Source organism: Rhinolophus sinicus, linkage group LG02, assembly GCF_036562045.2.
Source record: "Rhinolophus sinicus isolate RSC01 linkage group LG02, ASM3656204v1, whole genome shotgun sequence".
NCBI classification, from domain to species: Eukaryota; Metazoa; Chordata; class Mammalia; order Chiroptera; family Rhinolophidae; genus Rhinolophus; species Rhinolophus sinicus.
This window is the reverse complement of record NC_133752.1, coordinates 71226565-71241163: the sequence shown is the minus strand read 5'-3', so window position 1 is coordinate 71241163 and position 14599 is coordinate 71226565. Positions and strand designations below refer to the sequence as shown.

At 42.9% G+C, this 14599-nt stretch overlaps 1 protein-coding gene across 4 annotated transcripts in view; it reads right to left on the bottom strand.

The window, feature by feature from the left end:
• Positions 1-14599, bottom strand: part of LNX1 (ligand of numb-protein X 1) — a 108875-nt gene that overhangs the window by 15838 nt on the left and 78438 nt on the right. For 3 of the 4 annotated variants that reach the window (XM_019740121.2, XM_019740123.2, XM_019740125.2), the window contains 2 exons: positions 10621-10823; positions 7896-8267 (listed from right to left, as the gene is read on the bottom strand). In XM_019740121.2, the coding sequence (XP_019595680.2) occupies positions 7896-8267; positions 10621-10823 (575 nt within the window). The remainder of the gene's footprint in view (positions 1-7895; positions 8268-10620; positions 10824-14599) is intronic. The other variant, XM_019740122.2, reaches the window with a different exon arrangement.

Genomic DNA, 14599 nt, shown 5'->3' with positions numbered 1-14599 from the left:
GTTTGGTAAACTGTATGCATTTCATGTGGGTTCAGTCACTGTGTTTCTTGTATTAGCTTTATAAAGTTTCAGGTTAAGAGTTACCACACTCATGGCCCATTCCAAGTGCCCCAGGTATTATTCACAGAGACACCTGAAACAGGGAGACTCCAAATCGACTATTGGCCTTTGAGATGGTGCTGCTCAGAGAAGGCAAACCCTGTACACAGCACCCCTCAGAGCACAGTATAGGCCCAGAGGAGACCCATGCTTGACTGGTGGCCCTCTTGTGACAGAGAGAAGCGAGAACAGTAAATAGAACGTAAGCTGATATAAGCCGTTTACAGAACTTGTCTCTACTGAGCATTCCATCCATCAACATTGGAGGTTTTAATGATGACTTCTTAAAACACAAAACCACTGATGCTGCATTTCATTCCCCACTGGTTTCTTTTCCAAGGATCCCAGAGTGAGACAATCTAGCTGTGACTGATTTTCAATACGTACTTCTGGGAATGGTTCTTTCTACACTGCTTTGGGTTGTCCCACTGGACCTTCCCTTCCAGCAACTGCTCAAGTCATCACTCTCAGTTCATCTGTCTTGCGCTCACAAAGCCCTGGGGAAGTGTGGAGGACTGCGTCCATAGTCAGAAAGTCACAGATATGGAAGAGATGTCAGACATGACCTAATCCAACATTTTCTCTAGGCCATGCGTCAATTCCCCTACAAAATCCTTGCCATGTTGTCACCCAGCTCATGCTTCAGGGCTTCCAATAACAGTGAACTCACTGTGTCCCAAGGCAATTCTGGCCATTTTTGGATAACACTAATTAGAAAGTTTGTCCTCAGGTTGAGCTTAAATTTGCGATTCTCTTGCCTGTCCATTGGTTCTAGCCATGCCCTCTAGGGTAACCCAAAATCAATTTCCCTGTGACAATCCTATTTGAAGACAACTCTCTTGGCTCTTCTCCTTTCCAAGTCAAATACTCCTAGTTTCTTCAATATTTAACATGTTTTCATGTAATCTTAAAAACTTGAATTCTGGACTCTAATAGAGTAGGGTGTGTGTGTGTGTGTGCGCGTGTGTGTGTGCTTGTATGCATGTACACAGGGAGGGGGGAGGGAGAGAGTGACAGGGACAGAGGGAAAGAGAATTGGACCTAGAAGACAAGTTCTGGTCTGACCAGCACAGAGTAGGGTCTGGTTGCTGATGGACAAGCTGCGTCCAGGACGTCATAGATGGAGTGCCCATTTGCCATTTCATACATGCACAGGGGATTGTCTCTGTGTTCTATGAAACCAAGAACTCCATAGGTACGTCTTCATCATTACCCATCAATTCAAAGACGACAGTGAGGTTCGCAGGACCCCACTATGGAGGACATTACAGCAGGGCAGCCTCGCTGTGAGATCAAGTATGGCACACAGACCCTACATGACAGTACAGACAACGGGAGGCATCAGAACAGGATTACCTATTGACATGCTGAAAAATACAAAAGTCATTGGTTATTCCTGTTGACCTGGCAACATACTACACAACGAGGTGCAGAAATAAAATCCTCGCCCTAACCCTCCTTCTAGTGAGCACGACAACTTCTGAGAAACAGATGTACCTTTCACTGAGCAAAAAGTTGGGGGCTCCAGAAACAAATCCGGAATGAGCTAACGATACACTGTAAGCTGATATTGCCCCTATACAATGAGCTTGGTGAAAGCAAATCTGGTGTGTGTCGATTTTCTCACCATTGAAACTTTAGCACTTAGCATAATGCCGGGCACATTAAAACAACAACAACAACAACAAAAACTTGTATCTTCTGCTAGAGCAGTGACAGCTACTTCAGTGAGTTAAGAACAACCAGTCTGGCCAAGGAAAAAAGGAAATTAAGGAAGCTTTGAGGAAAAGAGGTGACTAGGACCCTAAGGATTTGACCAGGGTAGAGAAAGTGATGTAAGATAGTAATTTGGCCTATTTTTCCCACTAGATTGTAGCTCCATGTTCGTCCTTATGTTCCCAGAAGCACATGCCTTCTAGGGGTTAAGAAATGAATGATGACAATGGTATGACATATACAGGGTTGTACAGACGTCAGTGACAAGGTCAAAATAAGCATTTAGTTCTTGAGTCACTGAATTGGCTGATTGCTGAGTCAGCAGAATGACCCCACGACTTTGTCTCAAACACCATTTCTTTTATGTTATTTAGAGGTTACTCTCATGATTGAGTCTCTTCCATGGTAAGAAAAACATGCATGTGGGGCACATGTGGGTTGGGAGGGAGGATAATGAAGATTCAAGATGCCCTAATATTTGTGGTGTGTAGGTAGCTGTGATGAGATTTACTCATAAAATCCTAAGCTGCACAGTTTACCATGTCGTGCTTTATCACAAATTCATGAAATTTGCAGTTCTATGTAAAAGTCATTTGGACTGTAGGAATTCCACTCAAGAAGAATGTTTTTAAATTTATGTATTTGTTTAGTGCATGTGCATTAAATGTACTACAATACCATGCTAAGAAAATTTGTTTAAAGAGGGATTTAATTCTATATTAACTGTGGCTGATCTGTAAAAAACATCCAGATCTCTCAGGTCTTATTTCACTGACAATTCTTACTGATTCCAGAGGACTAAAGTTCTGCCTTTTTTCCAATTATGCAGTAGAACTCATGAGCTGGAATCATGTATTTAGAACAAAGATAAGTAATGTGACCAGTCCACTATTTGCTTTCTGGCTTTGTCAAAAGGCCTATCACATTCTTTTAAAAAGTTTGAAGAGCCTGATTGTCAGTTGTTCTTTGATGAAAAAACTTCTCATTTCAATATTAATTCATGTGAAGGGGGAGTAATACATGTCAGGATTAATGAAAACCCATCTTGTCACCACCTGTACAAATGCTTTTGGATTTTTTTAAGCTTCTTCATCAAGTCTGGGAGTTGATGAAGAGGACACTCAAATTTGAAATCCACACTTACTTGCTTCATTTATTAATTGTATATATTTGAACTCATAAATAAGTATGAACTCACTGATCCAGAATTGCAGATAGGTGAGAGCTTCCCAAAATAGGCATAACTCTCAGAATAAATCATTCTCACATTGAACACTGGATATATACAAGCTGAATCTCTAAGGTTGGGGATGCTGAGATGTCTTTTTTACCCTGGGGTCTCAAATCCTTCGTCCTTATTTCTTTGTTCTCTCATTTTAGGTGCGACACCAGACAGTTCCACAAAGCTCTTTCATTTATACAGTTACTCTAGTCATGGTGCTCAAGAAAACTTAAATTGACATGGGGAAATGATATAATATTTTACTCAGTTCTAAATAAGTCAACTGCTTCGTATTTAAAAATTTCTCCTCTTCAGGAGCTTGATTCTCCATCTCTCTAACTCTGGGGTCTGGTGCCCAGGGCTGCTGCTGAGTAAGCTGAGGTTAAGGCTCCACATATGTAAAGCTGGTCAAATTTAAAACAGTCATGGCTTTCCTGTAATAACCTTTCCCTGAAATAATGTGGAAACAGGCAGAATGGGGGTATTGTGGGAGAAAACATGACCAAAAGTACACGTTGTCTGGGAATTTCTTTGTAAGGCAAATATGATTCATAGAGTAGGTACAAGGGCACTGCAGTCAAGGATTGGTTGGAAATTTGAGTTTCAACCTTCGAAGTGTATTTAGTTTAACATCCCCAGGCTGGTGTGTGTTACAAGTATCACAGAATCCACTCTTGAGATTGCTTAACTGGGTTTTCCAAGCATTCTAGTTTTTCCATTTCTTTTCCAACTAGTTCTGCCTTTTTTTTTCTCTTTTTTTTCTTTCATCTTCTGCTTATAAAGCACATTGGCTTTGTTTAGTAAGCAGAAGAATCTTTTAGGAAGTCCCACTACTAGGCAAGATTTCATAAATTAACTTTCTCAGGGAAAAAAAGCTTCCCTTTCTGTTATTAATCTACAAAATTAGAATGCCATATGTAATCATATTTAGAATGCCAAATTTTTCCAAATGACATGAGTAAGAGAGTTTTTGTTTTGCCTACTGCAGTGTAGCTCATAGATGAGCACGAGAACGCAAGTTGCACTGATTGTCCTGCAGAGGGAGTTAACAAGTGTAACACTCACGCACAAAACCGTGCTTAGAGTACAGTTTCTATATGAAGAAAAACAACAAGGACCCTTCCTTTTTCATGGATTAATGTTTTCATAAACATTGTCTATTTTCTGTTCTCACCCATTGGCACTTACAGCCTGAAACCACCTTCTTAATGCTGGCTTGATTGCATTTGAGCTTAGACATGGGAATATATTCCAAGCTCTAGGAGGCCAGGAACTGACTGTATCAGTCTGATTCCCTGTTGTACCACACGTCTCTTGGCACTAGAAGGTGCCAATAATAGCTGAGCAAATTCAAGGGGACAAAAATTAGAGATTCTATCTTGGGGACAAATAACATGTAAAAGTAGATTTGGTGTTTGTTCTTTGGTAAATGGTTTGACAAAAAAAATCCCTATGAGATGAAATGTGTAAATTATATTTTATACATATTGACATTTTATAATTTGACTCAATGTATTCATTCAACAAATATGTATTGAGTGTCTACTATGGCAAGGCATTTCTTGAAGTACTTGAGAGACAATACTCTACTATATTAAATTGGCAGGTAATAATTAGTTGGTAGAAAAACAAAGTAAAGCCGATTAGAGGATACAGAATTGGGGGTGGGAGATGCTATTTTAAGTGGGCTTGGCAGTGAAGGCCTCTCTGAGGTGACATTTGAGGAGTTCTGAATGAATTGTGGGAGTGAGTTATGTAGATAGTTGGAAGATTTCTTCCAGGCAGAGGGACAGCAAGAACATCTGCCTTGAGGTGAAAAAGTTATTGAAATGTTTGAGGAGTAGTAAGAAGGCAATGTAACTGAGCCTGGGTAAGCACAGGGGAGAATGCTAGAAATTCTCCCCTTTGCTTAGGAAGTGAAGTTGGAGAGATAACTAAAGGCCAGATTAGGTACGGCTCTGCAGGCCGGTGTTAGGTTTTGGAATTTTTAATCAAATTGCCTTAGGAAGCATCAGAGGGCTGAGCACAAGAAGAGGGACATGACGGGACTGACTTTGTAACGTGGTCATTCTAACTGCTGTGTGAAGAGTAGAGGTAAAGGATCACGTTTGGAAGCAAGGAGACCAGTTAAGAGGTTCTTACAGGGGCCCAGACCAAAGTTGATAGTGGCCCGGCTGATGGAAGCCATGGAGGTGGTGAGAGATGGATTGTGGGAGGGGGATGTTGAACAGAGATTCTTTTTGGTTCAAGTAACTGGGTAAATGGTGGTGCAATTTTTAGAGACTGGGAAAGACTGAAGGAAGAGCAGGTTTGACAAGGGGTGGAGTGGAGAGAAGCCACGGGTTCAGGTTTGGACATTAAATTTGAGATGCCTTTTAGACATCCACATGGAGAAATCAAGCAGGTAGTTGAATACGAAGTGTGGTGTTCAGAGGAGAAGTTGGGGCTGAGCATATGAACTTGGGACTAGATGGCATAAACTCCAGTAGGAAAATTGGCCCTGTAACTCTGTTCTTGTTCTCCAATTGCACGACCTCATGCTCTGTTGGGAAGATCTACCAGGCTGAGAATCACCTTGGAATTGGGACACCACTAAGAGCCACTCAGTTCAGGGGCCAAGGCACCATATGTCTTTCTGAGTCTAGTAGATGGAGCGAGCAGGGTAAGTCTCCTTTGTACTCTCTGCCTCAGGTCGTCTACATCTAAGATGTCAGTTTCATCCACATTTAGTTCTCCTCAAAGAAGAGGCATAAGACACACACAATAGTGAAAAGACTTACCAACACCTAGAAGAATTCCATGGCTAGAAGCCAAGCATAGGGAGATTTGTTTGTACAGTGGTACCTCGGTTTTCAAACGTAATCCATTCTGGAAGACCGGTCCAGTTCTGAAAAGTTTGAAAACCAAGGCACGGTTTCCCCATAGAAAGTAATGCAAAATGGATTAATCCATTTCAGACCTTTAAAATCAACCCCTAAAACTGCAAATTTTGCATGAATTTTACTATCTAATGATACCATAGATCCATAAAATTTATGGCGTTCGTAAACCGAAATGTTCGTCAATGGAGACGTTCGAAAACCGAGGTCCCACTGTACTTAGATAATCAAGTCCTTGTGGGCAGACTGTTTCGTGCCTGTCATCCTCCATGGAACTTGGTACAAGGTTCAGTCAACTACTGATGCTGATTCACTGTTCTTGAAGTCACTTCCGTCGTTAAGTGGAAGCTGACATGATGTGCCAGATAATTGCAATTACTTCTTGCCTCTACTCTTGCCCGTCTCCTGTCAGCAATCCACTGCCTCTAGAGAGATCCTTCTAGAAAATCATGTCACTTCCTTTCTTAAACTCTTCCAATGACACCCCATGGCCCTGGGGATAAAGTCTGAGCTCCTTAACATGGCTCGTAACACTCTACATGATCTGACCCTTGCCTACCACTCCTGCCTTATCTATGGCTGCTTTTTTTTTTTTTAATGTACACCCTGCTCCAGGTATTAACCATTTCCTTAAGAGGCTTTTAGGGAAATGTTCTTCTGTGTTGTATCGCCTTAGAATGACCCTCCTCCCTGCCTCGTCCTCCTAGAGAACTTCTGATTCCTCAAAGCTCCAGCTCAAGATCTTCCACCCCTGCATAATTCCTAGGCCCATCCAAGCAGAAATCTCTCCTTCACCTGCGCCAGCACGGTGCTTAATTTCTCCATTACAGAACTATCACACTATAGGGCAGACATTTAGAAAAACTCCACGTCCCTGATTAGATGGTGGGCTTCTTTGGGAGAGCAGCCTAAGAGTCCTTGTCTCTCTGTTCTCTGCACCTAACTCAGGGCCAGGCAAACAGCAGGAACTTAATACATATTGGCTAAATGAAGCGAATGAATGGTTTAGAATACAAAAACCCAAAACAAAGCCTGTCCCTCTAAGAATAAAGCTGGCAGCTCAATGAACATTAGAAAAACTCATGGTGACTCAGCCAAAGTCACCCAGATGCATGCTGGGCCTTGATGACGTCATACCAGTTGGAAAGTGAATTAGTTTGAACCAACGTCAGGCTATTGGGAACTCTATTTGCCTGAATGATCAATAATTTATTTACCCCTCTTATTAGGAGACTTCCTCTCAAATTCAAACCTGAGTTCCTGTGGGCTTTCCAAAGGGCTTGGACGTAGCCATGGAGATAAAGCTTAGCCTTAGCCAATCCTATAGTTGTCTCTGTCCATAAGACCCCTAGAGGGCACACGGTACAGCTTCTTATAGCAGTCAGGGATGTGAGGGCGATCTGGCTGCGATATCTGTCACCCCATTGATCGCCAGGGTTGATTCGGCTGATCTGGCTGGCTAGGTGGGTGTCCCCTTCCTCCCTCACCGATCCATGTGCGTCCCTCCCGAAGCTCGGTCGAAGAGGACGACCTTCCCCGATAGAGGAGAGGACCGTCTTCTCGGTCAAGGGTATACAAGTAGCTGCGCTCCCCTGCTAGAACCTCCAAACAAGCTCTTATAGCAGTCAGTACAATAGGATGTCTCAGATGTGTTCAGAATGTATCTGAATGACCCCTGGGCCTGCAACTAACATACCGGGTACAGGATGACACAACCCTGCTGACCTTGAGTGAGCTTAACCTGGTGAACTTACAGCACGTAGCCCATCGTGTTCACTCACCTCAGATTCCTTGGCTGGCAACACCTAGGGAATGTCCACGACCCTAAGACACATCAATTGCTTGAACAGTGTTCTTACCTGCCCTTTGACCTTGAGTCCTCGAATGGGAGGCCCTGTATGTCACGTGTGGTAGTAAACAGGTCAGGGTGATGGGCATTCTTGCTCATGCTGAGGATCTTAGAATCATCTGTGACCTACCTGAATCAGATGAGCTGCACTTTCTGGGCTGCCGTATCGAAGGTCATGTCCATTGATGGCTAACACACGATCGTTCTCCTCCAGCTGACCATGTCGGGCCGCCACACCACCATCCAACACGTTGAAAATGAACACCCCAGGTTCGTCCACCTTGCGCACCAGTTTTATTCCAAGCTGCTCCTCAGGGCTGCTTTTGTTGAGAATCACATGGAAACTGTCTTCCCGGGGTCCACAGGTATCCAGTGCCTGCCCGTTGTTCCTGCTTCGGAATTTCTGCTCACGCAGCACAGTCAGCCGTAGCACTTGGCAGGGCTGCTGCAGGAGGCGCAAGGCGTAGTTGTGAGGTACGTTGCTGATGTCCATCCCGTTGACCTGGGGGAGGGGACCCAGCTGTCAGCTCTACCTGCCACGACTCTTCCTAGAATGCCCAGGCCCACAGAATCACCAAGACCCTTCCGTAAGGCCACTCTACTCTGTCAGCTTATCCGGTGTCCAAATATATCCATCTTTCAACATTATTTCACACCCTTCTTTGAGTGTCACCTGCACCATCTTTTCAGGTCTCTCAGTGGACACCATCTTTTTTCAATCTTGTCCTTACATAGCACCCCCACCCACCCCAAAATTTATTTACACAATCCTAACTTTCATTTCTCTTGCCAAATTTGTTTTTTCAGTTGGGGGTGGGGGTGGAGAAAAGGAAGGAAAAATAGAAAAAGGCGAAAGAGAAAAAATTTTCCTTTGAGCTCAAATGATTACATTAAAGCACTGTTTAGTTAAGACTGAGTTGACATTTTCCTTCCAAAAATCTCCAAATGAATTTTTCTCCCTGGGTCACCCACATTAGAATTTAAAGCGCTCACTACTCTGTGCGTGTGTGTGTGTGTGTGTGTGTGTGTGTGTGTGAGAGAGAGAGAGAGAGAGAGAGAGAGAGAGAGAGAGAGGAGAGAGAGAGAGAATCAGGTTTCATGGTGGTTGCCTGAAAGGTCTTTTACGCATGTTCTCAAAAAAGAAAAAAAAAAATCTCTGCAATTTCAAACAAATTGATGTGAATAGAAGTTTCCAGGCCTTTTATTGAAAGGCTGGATCATTTTATGATGCTACTTAAATGTCCTCAAGCTCAGCCCTCTCATTTGTGCCTCATTAAAGACCTGCGGGACTGATCTGCATGGGCTTTCTGCTTTTAATTACCCTGGCTGGCTAGTCAGGCCCAGCCTGAAGGCTATGGCCCCTAGTGGTCGTCACTGCTCTGGAAGAAAACAATCTCCCAGCAGCCCTGCACTCTGTGCTTAAGGAGGGAGGCCCCACAGAAGAGAACCGACCTTCTTGAATTTCTCTGGTTTGGTAAGAGCTCCTGTACTTGCAGCCAACTGTTAGAAGAGCTTTGCAGGGAGATTTTAAAGGTCTTCCTGCAGTGTACAGTTGCTGGTTCTCTGCTGCCTCTACAGGGGTAGACAGAGGCTCCTTCCTGAACAGACAAGGCTCCACATTTGTCTGTGCCACTAGGGAGCTTAAAGACCTTGCTCTGCTCTGTCATTTTATCCTGTGTCTGCTTTCCCCCATCACATCCAGGCCAAGAAAAGGTCAGGGTCGCCTGCTAAACAGTCCTGGCAGCTCTTTTGTTTGCAAGAGCCAATTGAAGGCCATAAGAATCAAAATGTTGTATTATGTAACCCTCCCAGGCAGCATAGTTTCCACTAGAACTAGGAGGACACCATGTAGCATGTCACCGATTGCACCACTGACTGTCCCTTGAGGTTGATGGGTCCTGCTGTACTCCACCCTCAAAGGCCAATGGGAATTTCAATGTTTCTATGATAACTCCTTTAAATTCTTTCTCCTCGTATTCCAAAGAATAAGCACTTGTTGCCAAAGAAACAGCTCATGATGTGTCAGGAGCTGGCTCCTCAGAGAAGTAATGGGATGAAACTGTCATCTGAATATCAGACAGGAAATATATGACCAGGGAGGGATTTCTTGTCACTTTTGGCACATGCTTGACTTCTGTCTGATAAACAACATTTTCTTTATCCTTTCTCTTCTGAAAATTCCTCCCTTCTGCTCTTCCCCTCAGAGGAGAGTATTGCCTAAGGTATTCTGTTCCACCACCTGTCTCCCCTGGAATGTCTGGGGGTTGGAGGGGATAGCGTAGGGATTACTTTTTTTCAGGGAGGGCCATTAAGCTACAGGAAATTTACTTTAGAGTGGTGTGCGAATGAGAGTGATTAAATAAAATACAAAATGTTCCATTAATCTACTGTAAAGACAGTTTAAGATATGCTCCAGTTTTACGTCATTTTGTGTTATTGTTACTTAAAGTAGGAGGACAGAGTAGAAAGGAGAGAGAGGAGGAGGAGAAGGAAGAGAGAGGAGAAAAAGAGGAGGTGGAGAAATGGAAGGGGAGAGGATAGAAGAAGCCAGAGGGGAGAAGAAAGAGGAAGGGGGGAAGACGGAGACAAAATGATAGAGACGGAAAGACATATTTATGTACAGCAAGAAAGGAGAGTGAAAGAATGAGAAAGAGAGGGACAAAAGCCTATCTCAATTAAATTACAAATCTCAGATGAAGAGCGTAACAACAGTAACTATGGAAAGAGACTACTCCACATTTATTTTAGTATTTCATCCATCCATCCACCCATGCATCTATCCACCCATCCAATAATTTGCTCTAAAGTGATTTTTATTAATCCCCTTTTCATGACCCCACCGCCGCAGTCTCTACCTTTAATATGATGTCTCCTGGCAGGAGCCGGCCGTCTCTGGCAATCACCCCATCACGATAAATGTGTTGGATAATGATATGGACCAGTGGGGTTTCGCTGCCTCCCACAAGCCTAATGGAGAGGCTTTCATTGGGATCCACTCGATTGATCCTAATGCTGGTAATTTCACCATCTGGAATCAGGTGATACAACCTTGGAAAGACTAAAATGGACCAAGACGGTATTTATTTAAGACGCCCACCCAACGCACAGTTCCAACCACTCTTTTTTTTTTTTTTTTGCCAAACTTTGGTTTCAGCCAAACTAAACTGCATTGTTCCTCATACATGTTTTCCATTTTCCTGCCTCCGTGCCAGCATAAGTTTCTCTGCCTGGAATGTTTTTCATTCTAGTACTAAACCCAGTTTTTTCTTCAAGGCCTGCATGAAATGATCCCTTCCAATTAAACTCTGCCCTGATCCATCTTTCCTTGCTCTCTCTAAACATCCCATTTCTCATAAAGCTTTCTCTCTATTTCTCACAGCACTCAAACTTCTATTATTATTATTCATGCCTGCTGCTTCCATCCCCCACTGGGCTCGAAGATCCTTCAGGACATAATTTCTGGCTATTCTGTAGCTCTCCACACACAGGACACTTCAGCTGATGTTTACTGAGTGAATAGGAATGAAGGAATGACTGGTCTTCATGGAATGGACTGCAGTTTTGTCACTTACTTATCGAGGGATAAAATATAATAACTTGCTCTTGTGTCCTTTCAGATCATTTTGAAGATTTCTTCCTGAAAGTTCCTGCTTTTCAGGCATAGGGACTCACCAGTCCTCTCTACCAGACACTGTTGTCAATAAAGGAAGTCAAACAGCCTGATCCATGGTCAAGAAAAGAGGCCCAGGCCTGGGTGGCAGCTTTTAGAGGTTTGTCCCTGATCTGCCTGAATCACTAATTCACTATTAGTGAGTCACTGAATCACTAATAGGACACTCAGAGATCCTCTAGGCTGGTGTTTTTAAGCTTTATCTTTTAACTGAGGACTCTTCTTTCCCATGAAGTAGCTCATGCCCTCCCCACTGCCACCCCACCAGGCCCCCACATAGGAGACCTGCTCTAGCAGTTGTGTAGCTTGATAGCAAGTCAAACCTTTATTTTACAGGTGAGGATACTTGAGCTCAGAGAGGTGAGATGACTGGTTGGAGGTCGCAAAGGTAGGTGGCCCTCAGAGCCAGGTCAGAACTGAAGCTGGTCATGACCCGCCCTCCTGTCACATCCCTCAGGTTTCCCTGAAGCCAGGGGTTCACAGCCAGGGGACAGTCCCATAGGGGACCTGTCCTATACACCTTAAGCAAGTAGCACTGACTGGCACTGTTCTCTACCTCAGTTTGAATAGAAGTACGCAGAGGGTCACCATTAAACGCTGGCCAAACTACACCTAGTTCAGTGGAAGAAACACCCCTCCTGAGTTGCTTGAGGCTTGAGTTTGAATGTGGAATATGGAGATGCTTCTGTGTCCTATAGCTGCTGACAGCTGCCTCTACCCTAAGATTCTTCTTAATTATGTCTTTTGGGAAGACGACAAGCCTGGTTCTGCATAATACACTCTTTGTGACTCTTTTCAAAACCCATGACCTTAGTCCATTTTCCCTAACGAACTGAGTCCATTAATGAGTACTCAACTCTCTAGGAATAATACAGAAATAATTAAAGTTATTTCTAAGTATTGTAGAACATGAAAAACAAAGCAGTTTAGCAGCCAGAGGAAGCCAGAGGCATTGTAAATGTGGGTCCTTAACCTTCACTGGGATTTAATTTAAAGTAAGTGATTGGCTTTGCTGTGAGGCTGTGGGCAGCCGTCTTAATCTGTCAGTTCCTGGTGCTAACAGCACTGGGGTGATTGAGTTCAATTAATGTTTAAACTAGTCTGATTACATTAAGTAGGGTATACCACAAGTATTTGTTGTAACAGGTCTGGTGACAAGGGAATGGAAATTAAAAAAAAATTATTCCGAGCAAAAAAGGATTTGGAAATAATCATCAAAGCTGCAGATTTTCTCTCTCCTCCCCACTCCCTTTCCACCCTCCCTCCCAACAGATTTACAAAAACCACACTCCCAAACCTAAACCACTCAAGGAAGGATGTTTGATTTGATAGTCCAAAAGACATACCCAGTCACACTTGTAAACGATATTAATAACAGCCACACCAGTGAGACCCTAATGAAGAGTTAAAGTAATGTTTAAACTGCCAAACTTGTCTTGTTCTGGAAAGAAATGAAATGGTTCAATATTCTGTCTTCACTCAAGGACTACAGGATATAATGTTATTTACTAAGAGTTTATTATATGCTGGGTGTTGAGCTAAACAATTTGCATGCACAATTTTTTGCTTAGTCCTCACAATCCTATGAAGTAGATTATTATTATCCCTGTTTTTTTAGATGATGAAACACTGAAGCTTAGAGAAGTTATGTAATCTGACCAACGTCATGCAGCGGATAAATGGTAGAGCCAGTCTCTTTACTGATATAAAAAAGGATGGATGAACCATACTGTGAGAGTTCACCAGGCATCACTACCAGCCCCGCTGAATTTAAACACCTCACCCTATTCCAGAGTAATAGGTTCCTGGAGCATGGAAGGAAATCCATTCTCCCCTACTCTAAGCCCCCTGCGCATATAACACGGCTGCCATCTTCATTTTCCTGAAACACAGCTCCAATCCTGCACTAACTCTACGCAAAAGCTTTCAAGTAAATTCACTGCTCCCAATCAAGTCCAGACTCCTAAATGACATCCAGGACCCTCTCTAATCTGACCTTAACCTTATCTCCCTCTACTTTCCAACACAGTGAAAATCTCAATGCCCATCCAGATCATAAATCATTCCTTAAACATGGATTACATTGCTCTACTTGGAAGTGATGCAGCTCTCCCTATGGCTGCCACTGTCATTTATTTATACCTCATTCTTTGGCATTTTATTCTATTTTAGTCTTGTGTGAAGCCAGGACTGGCTTTTGTAGTCTTTATATAAAATTATAGTCTAGGTTAGTGCCTTACTCATACTAATCTCTTATTAAAATTGTTTCTGCAATAAACATGCAAATAAATCATTCAGGCAGGAGAAAACTGTATACAGAGTATAATTAAGGAGGCTTTAATAAGGGAAGACTGGCAGAAAGGAAGTTCTGATCCTTTCACTTAATCATTGCACAAACATTCAGCAAACACTATTATGCACCAGAGTTTGTGTTTGGCCTTCAGATACAAAGACTCAGAAAAAGAACCCTTATCCTTATAGGTATAGTTACAATTAAAGATGATCATTGCTATAATAGAGATACAGGTGCTTCAAGAACACGAAGGAGTGGGGGACTGAGGGAATCAGGGAAGGCTTCCAGGAGGAGGCAAAGCCTATGCTTAACCTGGGAGGAGGCATTAGAAGGGCAGCTAAAGGAGAGTGGCAATGCAGGCTGGACAACAGCATGGAAGTGAGCAAAAGGCAGTATTCACAGGACTGTAATAAGTTCAGAATAGTTAGACCAAGAAATCTGTGTATGTGTGCATGTGTGAGTGTGTGTATACAGGGTGAGAGGTAATAAGCAAGCAAGAAGAGATCTTATAAGACTGCTCTAAATTCTCTAAAGGCATTCTAAGGACAGTGGTTTGACCAGTGGTTAAGAGGAAGGGCTCTGAAGCCAGAGGACCCGAGTTAAAATCCTAGGTCTGCCATTTTCTAGCTGGGTGACTGGGCTAGTTACCTAATCTCTTGTGGTCTCATTTCCCCATTGGTAAAATGAACATGATAATCCCTTAGCATTGTTGTGATATCTAAATGACTTAGAACACTAGCTGCGACACAGGAAAAGTTCAAGTTTTTTTTTTTTTTTTTTTTGAGAGGGTAGCTATTATTAGTGCCCCAAAGTGCTAATATAAAATGAAGGAAAGAACAGTGTTTCCTCAGCTCCATTTATACTGGGGAAA